General features: G+C 31.0%; 5 protein-coding genes across 7 annotated transcripts; 3 read left to right on the plus strand and 2 right to left on the minus strand.

Moving 5' to 3' along the window:
- Positions 1-87: 87 nt before the first annotated feature.
- On the plus strand, positions 88-1,478 carry LOC103571052 (ER membrane protein complex subunit 5). Its single transcript, XM_008549033.2, has 3 exons — positions 88-317; positions 397-449; positions 527-1,478. The coding sequence occupies exons 1-3, from the start codon at positions 236-238 to the stop codon at positions 719-721; spliced, it is 330 nt and encodes a 109-aa protein (XP_008547255.1). The 5' UTR covers positions 88-235; the 3' UTR covers positions 722-1,478.
- LOC103571053 (proteasome subunit alpha type-7) lies at positions 1,398-2,768 on the minus strand. Its single transcript, XM_008549034.3, has 4 exons — positions 2,558-2,768; positions 2,316-2,442; positions 1,815-2,062; positions 1,398-1,758 (listed from the first exon to the last, which is right to left on the minus strand). The coding sequence occupies exons 1-4, from the start codon at positions 2,657-2,659 to the stop codon at positions 1,486-1,488; spliced, it is 750 nt and encodes a 249-aa protein (XP_008547256.1). The 5' UTR covers positions 2,660-2,768; the 3' UTR covers positions 1,398-1,485.
- Positions 2,769-2,812: 44 nt separating this feature from the next.
- Positions 2,813-3,639, plus strand: LOC103571054 (sentrin-specific protease 8). The gene is made up of 2 exons (XM_008549035.3): positions 2,813-2,901; positions 2,969-3,639. The coding sequence occupies exon 2, from the start codon at positions 2,990-2,992 to the stop codon at positions 3,620-3,622; it is 633 nt and encodes a 210-aa protein (XP_008547257.1). The 5' UTR covers positions 2,813-2,901; positions 2,969-2,989; the 3' UTR covers positions 3,623-3,639.
- Positions 3,640-4,160: 521 nt separating this feature from the next.
- Positions 4,161-11,483, plus strand: LOC103571055 (protein quick-to-court). Of its 3 annotated transcripts, none has more exons than XM_014442575.2 (7): positions 4,161-4,534; positions 5,738-6,202; positions 7,341-8,246; positions 8,306-8,542; positions 9,023-9,115; positions 9,450-9,551; positions 10,178-11,483. In XM_014442575.2, exons 2-7 carry the CDS (start codon positions 5,750-5,752, stop codon positions 10,382-10,384), a joined length of 1,998 nt encoding a protein of 665 aa, XP_014298061.1. In that variant the 5' UTR covers positions 4,161-4,534; positions 5,738-5,749; the 3' UTR covers positions 10,385-11,483. The 3 variants fall into 3 exon arrangements, with proteins under 3 accessions (XP_014298061.1, XP_014298062.1, XP_014298060.1); XM_014442574.2 differs by lacking the exon at positions 4,161-4,534 and adding an exon at positions 4,665-5,028; XM_014442576.2 differs by lacking the exon at positions 9,450-9,551 and having other exon boundaries at positions 4,169-4,534.
- Positions 11,484-11,581: 98 nt separating this feature from the next.
- On the minus strand, positions 11,582-13,189 carry LOC103571056 (60S ribosomal protein L11). Its single transcript, XM_008549039.2, has 4 exons — positions 13,088-13,189; positions 12,487-12,804; positions 12,055-12,202; positions 11,582-11,767 (listed from the first exon to the last, which is right to left on the minus strand). Exons 1-4 carry the CDS (start codon positions 13,091-13,093, stop codon positions 11,640-11,642), a joined length of 600 nt encoding a protein of 199 aa, XP_008547261.1. The 5' UTR covers positions 13,094-13,189; the 3' UTR covers positions 11,582-11,639.
- Between the last annotated feature and the right edge of the window lie 282 nt (positions 13,190-13,471).

Consider the following 13,471-nt stretch of genomic DNA (forward strand, 5'->3'; position numbering starts at 1 on the left):
CGAATATTGGCGCGAAATATTTGAAATATGGTCACTTGACAGAGGTCACTGCTGTCGTTTAAATACCAACTATTTAATTAAAAAAGAAAAAAAATTAAGTTGTCAGCTATCTAATGTTGTGTCTCGTATTTATTATTTAGTAATTTAACCCCATTGTCAATTGACATAATTATAGGCAAGTAAATAATAATTAAATATTGTTTTATAAGTTCAAGTGTAAGAAATAATAATTAAAATGCCTGCAACGTCATCACATAAATTTATTACATGGCTTGGATTCATTTCAATCCTACATGCTGCTTATTCTGCTGCTCAACGTAAGCAATTTTTATTTTTTGTACCTACAATTAAATAAATAATTGTAATTATTTATTAATTAAATTTTTTTATTATCAGATCGTTCTTACTTGAGAATAACGGAACAAGAATTCACGACATTGCCTATTGATGTGAGTAAAAATTCATTTATTTTTTTGTGTTTAGAAAATATAAAAGTTGTAAAAACAATTTGAATTAATTATTGTAGATATTGATTCAAGGAATCATCAGTCTGTTTATTGTAATGTACGGAGTGTTACACATCGCTGGAGATTTCAAAGAAATTCGCGCAGTTGTCGAATTGGAAAGTAAAACTTGGGAAACTACGAGAAATTTACCATCATTTCAAATATTTAATCATCGTGGAAAATGTTTATCACCGGATTATATACCACCATATTAAATATTTAAATTCAATTAGCTAATAAATAATTAATGATTTTATAATTTAAATTAATCTTATAGAAAAATTTTATATTAAGAAAAGACGTTTTGGAAATTATTACCGCAGAAATATTTTTCATAAATTTAAAATTATTTAAGTCAGATTAATAATTTATTACATCACTGATGATTTTTATAGAAATTTTTATTCGCGGTTAAAAGTCAAGCTCATAATTTCCAAGACATTCTCAATTTTTTTTTCTTCTGGGAAACAAAATAAAACATGACACTTAAGTTAGATGACGTTTAATAATTTTTAGATTTTTTTAAAAACAAATAACAAAAAAAAAATATTTGAAAAATTGCACCTATAGATTTTTTAATTTTCTACATGTGCATATTTTTTTTTTTTTTTGTTATAATTGAATTGTAAAAAAAAATTAAAAAATTATTGTCTACTAACTTCTGGATAATAAAATATGATGCTAAAAGTAGACGACGTAAGTCAATTGTCATCAAAAAATTAAAAAAGAATGTGTATTAGAAAGTTTTGAAAAATTTCCACATGCATTTTTAAAAATTTTTTGTCAAGATTAACTTTGTTTATTAAAAGTAAATAAATTTTTTAAATGACTGCTACTTTCAGTATCATAATAAAGAAGTAAAGGAAAAGAGGATTAAAAAATACAAATGAATTAAATTTACCCAGCAATGCCGAATATTACATTATTATTATTTATGAATGAGAAATATATAAAATAATCATAAAACAACGTCACTCGATCACTTTTTTTGTTTCTTCTTCTCGGCTTCAACTTCCTTTTCCTTTTCTATTTCAGTAACATACTCGCCTATCGTGTTCGAGTCGAGCATCTGCATTGGCTCGTTGCGACGCATGATAGCGATCTCCAAATTTTTCTGCCCTGACGTTACGACTTCAAGCAGTGCTCTAATGGCGAGTTTTATTGAGCCCCGTTCAGTGGCTACTTCCTCTGGTGTATAATATTTTTCTAGAAATTCTTTTACAGTCTTAGCAGCGCGTCCAGTTGCATTGGCCTAAAAAAACCGCATATTCAAATCATCAACCAACAAATACAACAATAAATATTTACCTTCCACTCATGATAAATTCCAGAAGGTTCTGTTTGAAACAGATGCGGACTTCCGTCGTAATCAAAACCAGCTAGTAAACATGATATACCAAATGGTCGACGTCCATTACTCTGAGTGTACTTTTGTTTAAGACCAGCAATATGACGAGTTATATATTCTATTGTAACAGCATCTTCAACAGTTAACTTGTGACTTTGACATTCAATTTGCGCACGATTTATCAGCACTCTGGCATCAGCAGTAAGTCCTGCAATTTATTTATTTATAAAAAACTTGAAGTACAAGATCCAGTATTCAATTTATTATTCAGTCAGTAGACATATAGAAAATTTAAAAAACTAAAAGTGCGATTCTTTAAAATATCTTTTCTTATGATTTATCGTTTTGAATAAATTACAAAAATTATTAGACTTCAGTCTCATGATTTATCTTAAATTTGATTTGCACTGATAATTCATATTACTAATAATTAAATAAATAAATAAATTTAAAATACAAACCAGCAAAAGCCATGACAACATGATCATCAAGAAGACAAATTTTCCTAACAGTACGTTCTTCTTGTAACTTAGCAACTGACTTTTTTTCAACTCCCAGTACAACTACATCATTACCCCGCACTCCGACCTGTTACAAAAAGCAAATAAATTCAAATTTTCAAATTTCTTTAGTTGCAATAAATACATAAATAAAGTTATCAAAGTAATTATAAGGTTAGGTTGGCCATATAAATGAAACTCACGGCAGTGGATCCTTTTCGTACAGCTTCCTGGGCATATTCGACTTGCAACAAATGCCCGTCTGGTGAAAATACTGTTATTGCTCTATCGTACCTAGCTGACATTTTCTTTGTCTAAGTTATAAACTTTTTATCAAAATAATTATTATTTTACCAAAATGACTCGACCGTTTTTTTTAATATTCCGGCAAAGATTGTGTTTGGCTGAGTTCAACACCAACTAGACACAGTTTTCAACTTTGGCAACTCATACAAACCCGTGACGTCACATTTTCAAACTGTCAGTAACACAGGAACCTTTTTTATCAAAACTTTATGAGGATTCTGCTTGTTTATATTTTTGACAGGCAAGTAGTGAAAAATTTATTAAAATTTTTTAAATTAATTAAATAATTATTTATTTATTTTAAGCAGCTTGATGATTCCTAATTTAAAATGCCAAGATCTGAAGATAAAACTGTACTGAGTTATCATGACAGTTTGCTGAGAACAAGTGACATTAATTTATTAAAAGGACCAAGCTGGCTAAATGATGCGATAATTGGATTCTACTTTGAATATCTAGAGCAAACATCTGAAGTGACAGCTACAAAAAATATAAAACTCTATGGTCCTGAATTAACTCAGCTGCTGAAGATGACAGAAGAATATTCATTTCTATCACCGGATGTGGATTATATGTTTTTTCCTTTGAATGACTGCAACAACTATGAAGACGTTGGCGGATCTCACTGGAGTCTGCTGGTTTATTCTAAGAATGAAAAAATTTGCTGTCACTTTGACTCTTCTGCTGGAGGGAATAATTCAGTCGCTCGAAATTTTAGTAATAAAATAATTAAGCATCTGGTCGCTGATACTGAGACAGAGTTTAAAAATGTCCCATGTCCACAACAGGGCAACAGTTACGACTGTGGTATCTATGTACTTTGTTTTGCTGATATTATTTTAGAACATTTGAAATCTAACTCAAGGATTGGAGATTGTGATTTGAGTAAAATTTCGTCTAGGGTTAAAAATAAAAGAAATGAATTACTTGACCTTATTGATAAATTAAGTAAACAGTCATAAATAAATTTATTATTTTTAAAATATATAATTTAATTACTTTCAGATCCTTAAATTAATATTAAACTTGACATCAATTAATTACTTCTTGTTTTTTATTTAATTTTTATGAGAATTTTTAGATATGGATCGTTGATAGCTAGACTTGTCAAAATCTTGCTGTCATGTTTGCGGTCAAGTTCTGCTGGTCCACACTAGGACATAAATTTCCTCAAAAAAATTTGAATAACCAAAATTTGACTTCTAAATTGACAACAAGTTATCGTAAACTTTTTGCACTATCAAGTTTTTCTAGTCAACTCGAAATTTTATTTTATTTCGGTTGTAGATTTCCATCAACTTGCGATCAAAATTCAATCTTAAAATAGGAGGCAGCAAATTTGATCACTACAGCAGTTGCTGATAAAAAAGCAAACTACAATAAATTCTATAACGAAATATCCGTAAGAGAACGCTACCAACAACTTATAGGCTTGTCAAAGAGTCAAAGAAGTGGTCGTTCCTCCCCGATCACATTTATTCCACATCCAATCGTGTGTTTTTTTCCCGCAGATTTATTGTAATTTTGCTTTCGTCATCAGTAACTATCGCGTCGTGGCCTGCGATCGACGTCGACTTATCACACACACATTAATTTTAAAATTGACGTGTTGGTTGACGATTCGCGCACTATTCAGTAAAATACCAAGTGGATCAACCCGTCATCCTGAAACTTAACATTACCATCAGACTACACCACAATACTTCATATTAACCAAATAGTTCAGTAAAAAAATATAAATTTTACTGTCAATTAAATAAAAGCAGCTTCCTAATGATTTTTTAGTGTCTAGATGTTGATGTGAGATAAAACTACCTGTGCATTGTTAAATATTCAGAATGCAGAAGGCCGGCTAATTTTGAATCACGTGACAAGTGAGTATCACGCGTCTATTGTATGACGTTAAATATCTGGTTCTATTCTATCACTCTGTCACTCAATCATTTAAAATTTTTATCAAGTCACCAAATTCGTCTCACTCTTCATTTATTTTTTCAGACTCATTTAATAATCAACGAAATTAATATTAATTATTTATTTTTAACAAAAAAATATTATTATTAATATTAACTGATAAGTGATCAAGGAATGTCATTATCGTTTTAAACAATTAACGCAATCGTCAATCATGATAAGAAAATAATGAGTTTTCCTTTATAATTTTGTGACAGCAGACTGCAAAATCGATCGGATTGTATAATGCGAGCTAAAAATATATCCAATATTCTCGAATCAATGCACTGGAGTCTTTTGTTTTTTATCTGCGTACCCAGTAGTCATTTTTTTTACTTTAACTGACTAATAAACTAGATAATTTAAGTTGATAAAGTGGTTTTGCTGAAGGTGTTTCATGAAGAAGTTTAAATATGTAAGAGTAATACTTGTATTATTCAAATTGTATATTGCATTGGATAATTTAATGTCCCAGACTGATAAGATTTATTAAACTTTCACTTGGTATTAATGTATATACTTAATCCGTGATGCAATTGCTGCTAAAAAGCATACTAGTGATGGAGTAACAAGAGAAGGAAAGTGACCTAGCTTAATAGGAATATACATAAATATTAATCAATATGTCCTCGACCCTATGTTTCGTATTCTAGATCTTTAGTTACGCTTGTAATTTAACTTTTGTTATTATTACTTTTATTATTTATATTTTTTATTATATAAATAAGAATAATTATAGTAAAAAAGTCCGGGTTATCATTTTATGACTTGTAACATTTCAATATAAACAAGTGATTTAATTTCATTGAATTTATATTTGAATTGTGATACGAATTCAAAAACGTTCAACGGTTTTTAAAATTAATTAACTTGTCAATTGAATAGAAATTATCATCCTGAAGTTAACAGCCAACTTAAATTTTTTTTGTAATTGGTTTTAAAAAAATCAATTACGAAAAATTCAAAACTAAAAACATGCACATGATTTTTTTTTTTTTTTATAATTTATCATTTAAAAAAATCCTAAAGTTATTAGTCGTCTGTTAACGTTGGTATCATATGTAAATTTTGTACATTTGTTTTAAATAATCGTTTATAATTTATTATTATTGTTGATGTTGTAGATAAATTAGATAATGGTTCAGCAAAGAAGTGAAAGAGCACCGTCGTCATTAAGATTAAACCAAAGTGAAAGCGTACCGTCAGGTACTCGGGCGCCAATGACATCGCCAACGTCACAGCCCTCGTCTCCGAGACCAGTCAATGGGGATTCACCACTTGGTGCTGGATCACCAGCAGCTCACAGTACACTCAATTCATCAATTTCCCCAGTCTCCAGCACCGGGAATGCCGATTCGCGCATACCTCGGCCATCACCAACATCTCTGCGTCGTTCCGCGAGCATGCGCGTACGTGGAGAACGCGTGCAACATTTACGCACCACAGGTTCCTCACTAGGTCCAGGTCCAGGAGTAGGTTCCTTGTCCCACCAGCATCATTACCATCGGCACAATCACATTCAACAGCAGACGGAAATCTTTCCCGCAATCACGGAGAATGGCTTGGACTCACCACGACACCGTTCTTTTGTAAGTTTATTATCATTATTATCATCATTACATACTTCGTTTTTAAACTAAAAACTAAACTGTACTTTGATTACCGTAATTATTTTTTAATTAAACGCCGTGTTTATCTTCTCTTTATTTATTATTTTCTACCTCACGTCGAGTTATTCTTCGAGGTACTTCCGGTTTTAAAAATACTCTGACCTATTTTATTAAAGCATTTATTTTAAAGATTCATATCTAAAAAATATTCAAAAGGGAGCTCCTAGTTTTCAGATAAGAAGCTACGATCGATAGACTGCTCTAGGATGTAGTCCTGCGTACCTGTTGCCTCAAGACATTTTCGTTCTTCAGTTATCAATTTAAATAAACATACATTTTTTTTTATTTAATAACAACAGATAAAATTGTATTTTTATTTACTTACACGTTTATTTATTTTATCGGGTATTGCGTCGTGTTTATTAATATTTTTAAAAACAACAGGAAAAAAAAAACAGGACCTGGCGCGCACCCTCACAATTTGCTCCAATTTTGCCAGCGACTTCCTGCTGGATATGTCTGTAGCGACACCCTGACCTTTGGTAATTTACGCGTCGGCGCAGATTCACCGTGTCTTATTTCTTTACTCTTTGTCGAGTTATTGTACCTACGTACTCTGTATTACTGTCAGTGTTTACCAAAGCTCTGCTTAAATAGTGGCCTAATTAAATCAGTCGATAAGAAGCCACAAATATGTTTTTAAATTCCGATTAAATAAATTATCTAAACAAATATTGTTAAGTTTATTAACGTGTACTGTCAACTAATGGAATATTGTTTCGTCTATGGTATAAATTACCTAGATGTCGAGGAGTCCGCGTCGGTCATACTCCCGGGAAAGAAATTCTCGCAGTTGTCCCTCAGTGAGTTTAAAATTTTGAATTTTTGCTATGAAATTTAGCAAAAAAATTTTTTAATTACCATTTAATTTAATTATTATTTAAATTACTTTATTTAATTATGTGTGAGGTGTTTTATTAATTAAAAGAAAAAAAAAAAGTTTAATTAAAATTAATATTTAATTTTATTTTACGAAGTTATGTAACTTAATAACTATATTTAGATATTTAAATTTAAATTGCTAATAAAAGTGTTAATTGTCTCGTATTATTTTCAGAGCCTCTCACTGACACCAGCAAGGCCGCGTTTTGGACACGCGGCGTCGAGTACAAGTGCCGGTGGAAATGGGGAGAGTTTACTGTCGGCGGGAGCTGGGGACGACAGTGACGTTGACAGTGTAAAGAGTTATGGCAGCGCTTATAGTACAGCAAGTGCTTGTGATCACGCACACTTTGCTCTGAATGGTACCACCTGGTCTGGACGATCGCGCAAGTATGTTGTACACTGTTCAAATTACAATGGTGATACTGATCAGTATCTCACACCCACGCAACGAAACGCCAGACAACTGCGTAAACTCCAGTCGCTTTTGAATGAAGCGAAAAAAGAGATCGAGGAGAAGGACCGAGAGATATTGAGACTGACGAAGGAAGTGGTAGAGTTGAGGCTGTACAAAGCGTCGCTTAATAGTCCGGATGATAGAACGGACAGCAGTGATGCGTTAACCGTCCGTGAGAATAACCCGTTCTCACCAGAATCACCGAGCAGAGATCTTCCTGAAGAGAGCTGTAGTTCTGAGATACAGAGTCCACGTACGCCTGATCACAAATTTCCTACTGCTGTCACTCCTACTGCTACTATTTCTATTAATAATAATAATTCTAATGCTAATGAGTTTGGAGAGTGTCTTGTGTCATCAGCTGACTCGGGGCACTTCGAAGATGACTCCATTCATTCAAAGGATTCTATTGCTGGCGCTTCAGCGGTGGACGGACATGTTCCTGCTAGGAGTGAAGCTGCCGCTAAAAGCACCGCGGTCTTGTCCCAAAGCAATAACGTCATCATGACTCTGTCTGATGACGAGAGAAAGAAAATAGTAGATCTCTATGAGCAGAGGATTGAGGAAATGCATCGAAGACATATCGATGAGCTACAAGAGCTCAAACAAAAGCACAATGACAAGGTAAGGATTTTTGAGTTAAATAATTGAAGATCAGTTTAGAAATTTGTTTTTAAAATTAGGTGGAGAGTCTGTTGAACCAACTCTCTGAAATAAATACTCGCTACTGCGAGTTACGTCCGTCCTTGGATGCCGCAGAGGTGAAGGTACGGGATTTCGAAGCTGAGCTTGAACGTACCAAGACACAACTCGATGAACAAAAGGCATTGTTCGAGGAGCAAGAAGAGAGGAACAAGCAAATGTACCTGAAAATGTATGCCAAGGGTCAAGAGGCTGCGAGACTTGAGCTAAATGATCCAGTATGTACTTTTTTCTTTAAATGTTCACTTGCTTCAAGCCAGACTTGTTCACTACAACTGCCTCCACTTGTGAATTAAAAGAATAAAAATTTTTGAGAGCATTTTCAGACAGTCCCTCACTTTTTTGAAATACTCAATGACTCAATTGTCGTAAAATTTTATTAATTAATTTAAAAAAATTACTCAATTGTCATCAATTAGGAGTAAAGCAAAATTTGAAATTTGGAATTTTAATGTTGATATGAAGATTTTATTGAAATTTAATTAACAATTTTTTTTTTAATAATTAACAAAATTTTAATACGGTTATGACAGCCGAAAGTCATTGGATATTTTTAAAAAGTGGGGAGATATTTCGAGAATACCTTTAATTAATAAAATTTTAACACTATTATAACAGTTCAAGGTCATTTAAAATTTTTAAAGTGTGGAGGTGGGGGTATTGTCTGCGAACGTCTTAAACATATGAATTATTTTTAGGCTTTTGAACAAACACGAGAGATGCCAAATGTCACTGTTACCGAATTATTGCAACAACTCAGCGTTACTCAAGCAGAACTGGAGAACGTCAAGGTGAAAATAAAATTTAATAATAATAATATCTACAAGTATATTTTTTAGTGGTTTGTTGGGTACTTTTTAAAATACTTATTGCGAGTAAGAATGACAATAATGCCAAGTGAATAACCGTTATTTAATAAATAACATAATTTAACACAACAATAAGATAAAGATTGAAATAGAAAGAGATCGAGAGAGAGACAGATCCTCGTACTTTTTTTTTTTTTACTTAATCCTGCTTTCACTCGCCCACTGACCACGAACCCTAACTTGAATTAACTTCCCCCAGCATTGTCTTTACTAACAATCTACCACTTATTTTTTTTTGTCGCGGCTTACATTCCAGGGTACAAGTTACTTGCCACAACTTCACATTTCAGTCGCTCGTAGCCAATGTTTGCTAAGTGCGCAGGAGGCTGTTTCTCTTTGGGTACTTGCCACACGTAAGGTCTGTATTTAAACGGGAAGTCCACTACGTGAATTATTATGCTGACAATTTATTGCTAATTAAATTTATTTTTATTCAAACCTTTGATCCTTATATATTATCTTGTATCTACCCAAGTAGCACACGACTTTGTGACATCTATAAGATAACAGTTTTTTTATCTAAAGCATCAAAATGTTGACAAAAACATCAGAAATTTTTGTCATCTAAACGATTATTAAAGACGGAGATAAATTTTCTGACTCCTAGGGTCAACATTTGTATGCCTTGTTTATAAAAAAAAAAACTTGGCTTTGAGACAAAGACATTTTTCTTGTCCTTGTAAATGACATCTTAAAGTTGTTCTGTGCTACTTGGGTAATTATTTACAATTGCCGTATTATTAAAATTTAAAACTCCCGCGTGCACGCCAGCAACTCACTATCGCACTTACTTATAAATTACATATGTATTTGTAATTATTTATATTATTTTAGCGTAAGCATGTACCAATTAATAGACTGAAACAGCCTCTATCTATTTCGCTTTGTAAATATTTATTTTATCCAATAGTTTGTCTTTCGTTGTTACTGACAATAATTTTATAAAAAAAATTTATTTGAAAATCTGTTTCTGTTTTTCTCCAGGCCATGTACAGAAGAATAATCGAATCGAAAAATAAAACGGCAATAGATCCAGACATAACATTGCAGTTTTTGAAATCAGCTTTTTACTATTTTTTAACTGACAGAGAAAATCACGATGGACATTTGAATGCCATCGAGAGCATCCTTGGGTTTACGGACAACGAGAAGCTCAGGATTGAACGGATTTACGGGTCAACTCGAAAGTAATAATAATTTAGATAATTATTATTATTTTAATTCTTTATCAATCGGTATTGAGTCTACTTTCAATTTTATCAAAATATTTTTCAACACTATATTTTTGACTCGTGAAAATATTTTAAGTTCTTAAGATCTTAGACTTTTGTTTAATTTTAAAAATATTTGACAACTACATGAATGTTATTTTATTTAAATTAAGTTATTATAAAATTTATGTTCTGTTTGCGAAGAGAATCAGCGTGTTTGTGATTTAAAGTTTAAATATCAGCTATTGATTAGCTGTAATTTATATCAATAGTGTGTAGTTTAGATAAATTATTACCAAACTAATAATTAATGCATTATTCCAAATATTTTAAATAAATATCAGGGGGTTTTAAGTATTTGTAATTAATAATTATTTGATAAATATTGTTATTTACACTCAAATATTATTAATTATCATAATGATGTGTGAGCTCTTGCAATATAGAATTTTAATTATTATTAATAAAAGCTAATGTTGATTTTCAAAAATATATATATTTATATTGCGTCATTAATTCCAAAAGAACTTATATTTTTTCACGCCCTTTTGGCTTTAGTCACTAAGTTTAAAACCAAGGACGTATAATTTTTTTCAAAATTACTCATTTTACTGTAGACTTATTCCAAAACTAAAAATTGTAAAAAAAATTTTGAAAGCCACAAGACATCTAATGTGTCATGCGCTTTCAAAATTTTCAGCTCAAAAATAAGTCTACGAAATGATTGGCAAAAAAAAATCGCGCTGACTTGAGAAAAATCTCTGAAGCCAAAAGGAAGAATAAAAATAAAAGTAAATTTGGAATTAATACCGCGATATATTTCACGGCTGTGTTTGCTCACGATTGCAACACCGACTAGACTAAGCAAATTTATTTATTTATATTTAATAATATATACATAATATATTTAATGAAAGTTGTAATTAAGATTGGAGTCTGGTGGCTCATTCCTGGACACAGGAATAAATTATGATTGAGACTGAGGGAATATTCTGCCTTTATCAATTATACTAAGATAGTTTGTCCTTCACTTTATAATTATAATTGTATTTAATAATAAATATGTATGAGCGACCTTATTTTTAATGGGTGACTTTATATGCCTGCATAGATACTACTGTCCAAATAATAATTTTAATTATTAATAACAATAAAAATAAAATAAAAAATATAAATATCCTGTTTTATTCTGTTTTTTATTTTATTCATCAAATAGTAATTATACAGACCGTTAATTACTTTTTGCCCGCTAAAATAATACCATCATATTTCTGTTGGAACCATTTCATGGCGTCTTCTTTTGTCAGGCGATGGGGGAATCCAACTTTGCCGGTCTTTCTGCGTCTGTGTGCTACGTTGAATCCTATTGTAATTAAAAGAAAAAAATATTTAATTAAAATTTACATAATTAATTAAATTAAATATTTTTAAATTAAAAAGTAATTGTCGCAACATTAAATAACACCCTCAGTAATATAAGTGAGCATGTGTTGCAAATATGAAGCAATTTATTTTGCACTTTTATTTTAAAATAAAATTAGTAGACAAAATTTAATATAAATAATGTCTACATATGCCAGTAGTGCGTAAATTTAATTTTAGAATAATTATTTGTATTAAAAGTAATTAGAAAATTGTTTTTAAACAAACCTGGACGTCCGAGAACGACGTAGAAGTCAAGACCATAGATACCGATGCTGGGATCGTATTTGATTCCAAGATCAATGTGTTCTTGGATACCGAATCCAAAGTTACCAGTTCCTGAGAAGTTTTCTTTTCTCAATTCGTACTCACGTACCTGGAATAATTAAATTTAATTAATAAAAATAATTATATAAAATATATTTGACAGATTATGATGATACTGAAGTTGAAACAATTCAAAATTTTTAGATTCTTTTTTTCAACAAATTAATTACAGAAAAAAAAAAAACTAAAAATATACACATGTAGAAAAATAAAAATTCTATAGGTGCAATTTTTGAAATATTTTTTTTTTAATAATTTGTTGTTTTTAAAAGAATTTAAAAATTATTAGACGGCTAAATTCAGTATCAAAAGATTATGAAATTATTTAATTACTTTTAAGCCACGTTCAAGAATTTCCTCGGCTTTGGCACCGCGTACTGTGCAGTGAACAGCAATTTTTTCGTTTCTTCGGATACCGAAAGAACGAACTGTGTACCGGGCCTTGGAGAAGACGGGCTGTTGTCCAGTCAACTGTTCCAATACTTTAGCAGCACGGGTCAGTCTATCTCCAGATTCTCCAACACAAATGTTGAGACAGAGCTTGCGGATTTTGACCTCTCGCATAACATTCTTTGACGCATCCTTGGGCTCTTTTTTGCTCTTGGTTTTTTTAACGCCGGTTTTTTTGGCGGTCACTGCCACTTTAGACTCCTGAAAGAAAAAAAATTATCAGCGGGCAATTTTTAAAAATTAAATAAATGTTTTTAAGGTTAATGTGAACATGCTGATGCCAATCACTGGAGTAACCTCCCAAGTGTCATTATTTATACAATCACACGTTTTTTTTACGCTTGATCGTCAAACGATTGAGTTTATTATGCAAGTAAATAATAAGTCTACGTTATTTTAAGGGATATTTTTAAGTTTTTTTTCAGATTATTTGTAAAATAATGGATTTTGAAATGTAATTTTTGTAAAAACCACAGCAACTCACCGTCATGATGAAAAGAAGGAACGGGATAAAAAGAAAAAGAATATGTCCGACTGCACACTCTGGGGACTCGTTCACGTACTACTGATATTTTTTATTTTCTATTGGACACTTGGCGGCCAATTAAAATTGCGCGGGTAAATTTAAAAATTTTTAATTAAAAAACTGCATTATCCAAGTGCATTCAGAAAAAAGATGATACTTCATATTATATATATATATATATATATATATATATATATATATATATATATATATATATATATATATATATATATATATATATATATATATATATATATATATATATATTTCTTATATTATGATATTTTCAAATCGCACTAGATAAAAAAATAATTTTTATTTAAAAAAATAAAATTTCCACTG

Source organism: Microplitis demolitor, chromosome 7 (genome assembly GCF_026212275.2).
Source record: "Microplitis demolitor isolate Queensland-Clemson2020A chromosome 7, iyMicDemo2.1a, whole genome shotgun sequence".
Taxonomy (NCBI): Eukaryota; Metazoa; Arthropoda; class Insecta; order Hymenoptera; family Braconidae; genus Microplitis; species Microplitis demolitor.

Coding starts and splice junctions, on each gene's coding strand:
- LOC103571052 (XM_008549033.2), top strand. CDS start 236: ATGCCTGCAACGTCATCACATAAATTTATTACATGGCTTGGATTCATT. Junction 318..396: donor TGCTTATTCTGCTGCTCAAC/GTAAGCAATTTT, acceptor TTTTATTATCAG/ATCGTTCTTACTTGAGAATA. Junction 450..526: donor TCACGACATTGCCTATTGAT/GTGAGTAAAAAT, acceptor TAATTATTGTAG/ATATTGATTCAAGGAATCAT.
- LOC103571053 (XM_008549034.3), bottom strand. CDS start 2,659: ATGTCAGCTAGGTACGATAGAGCAATAACAGTATTTTCACCAGACGGG. Junction 2,443..2,557: donor TACGAAAAGGATCCACTGCC/GTGAGTTTCATT, acceptor TTTTTGTAACAG/GTCGGAGTGCGGGGTAATGA. Junction 2,063..2,315: donor TGTTGTCATGGCTTTTGCTG/GTTTGTATTTTA, acceptor AATAAATTGCAG/GACTTACTGCTGATGCCAGA.
- LOC103571054 (XM_008549035.3), top strand. CDS start 2,990: ATGCCAAGATCTGAAGATAAAACTGTACTGAGTTATCATGACAGTTTG.
- LOC103571055 (XM_014442575.2), top strand. CDS start 5,750: ATGGTTCAGCAAAGAAGTGAAAGAGCACCGTCGTCATTAAGATTAAAC. Junction 8,247..8,305: donor AACAAAAGCACAATGACAAG/GTAAGGATTTTT, acceptor TTTTAAAATTAG/GTGGAGAGTCTGTTGAACCA. Junction 8,543..9,022: donor GACTTGAGCTAAATGATCCA/GTATGTACTTTT, acceptor AATTATTTTTAG/GCTTTTGAACAAACACGAGA.
- LOC103571056 (XM_008549039.2), bottom strand. Junction 12,203..12,486: donor TTCTTGAACGTGGCTTAAAA/GTAATTAAATAA, acceptor TAATTATTCCAG/GTACGTGAGTACGAATTGAG. Junction 11,768..12,054: donor CGTCGTTCTCGGACGTCCAG/GTTTGTTTAAAA, acceptor TAATTACAATAG/GATTCAACGTAGCACACAGA.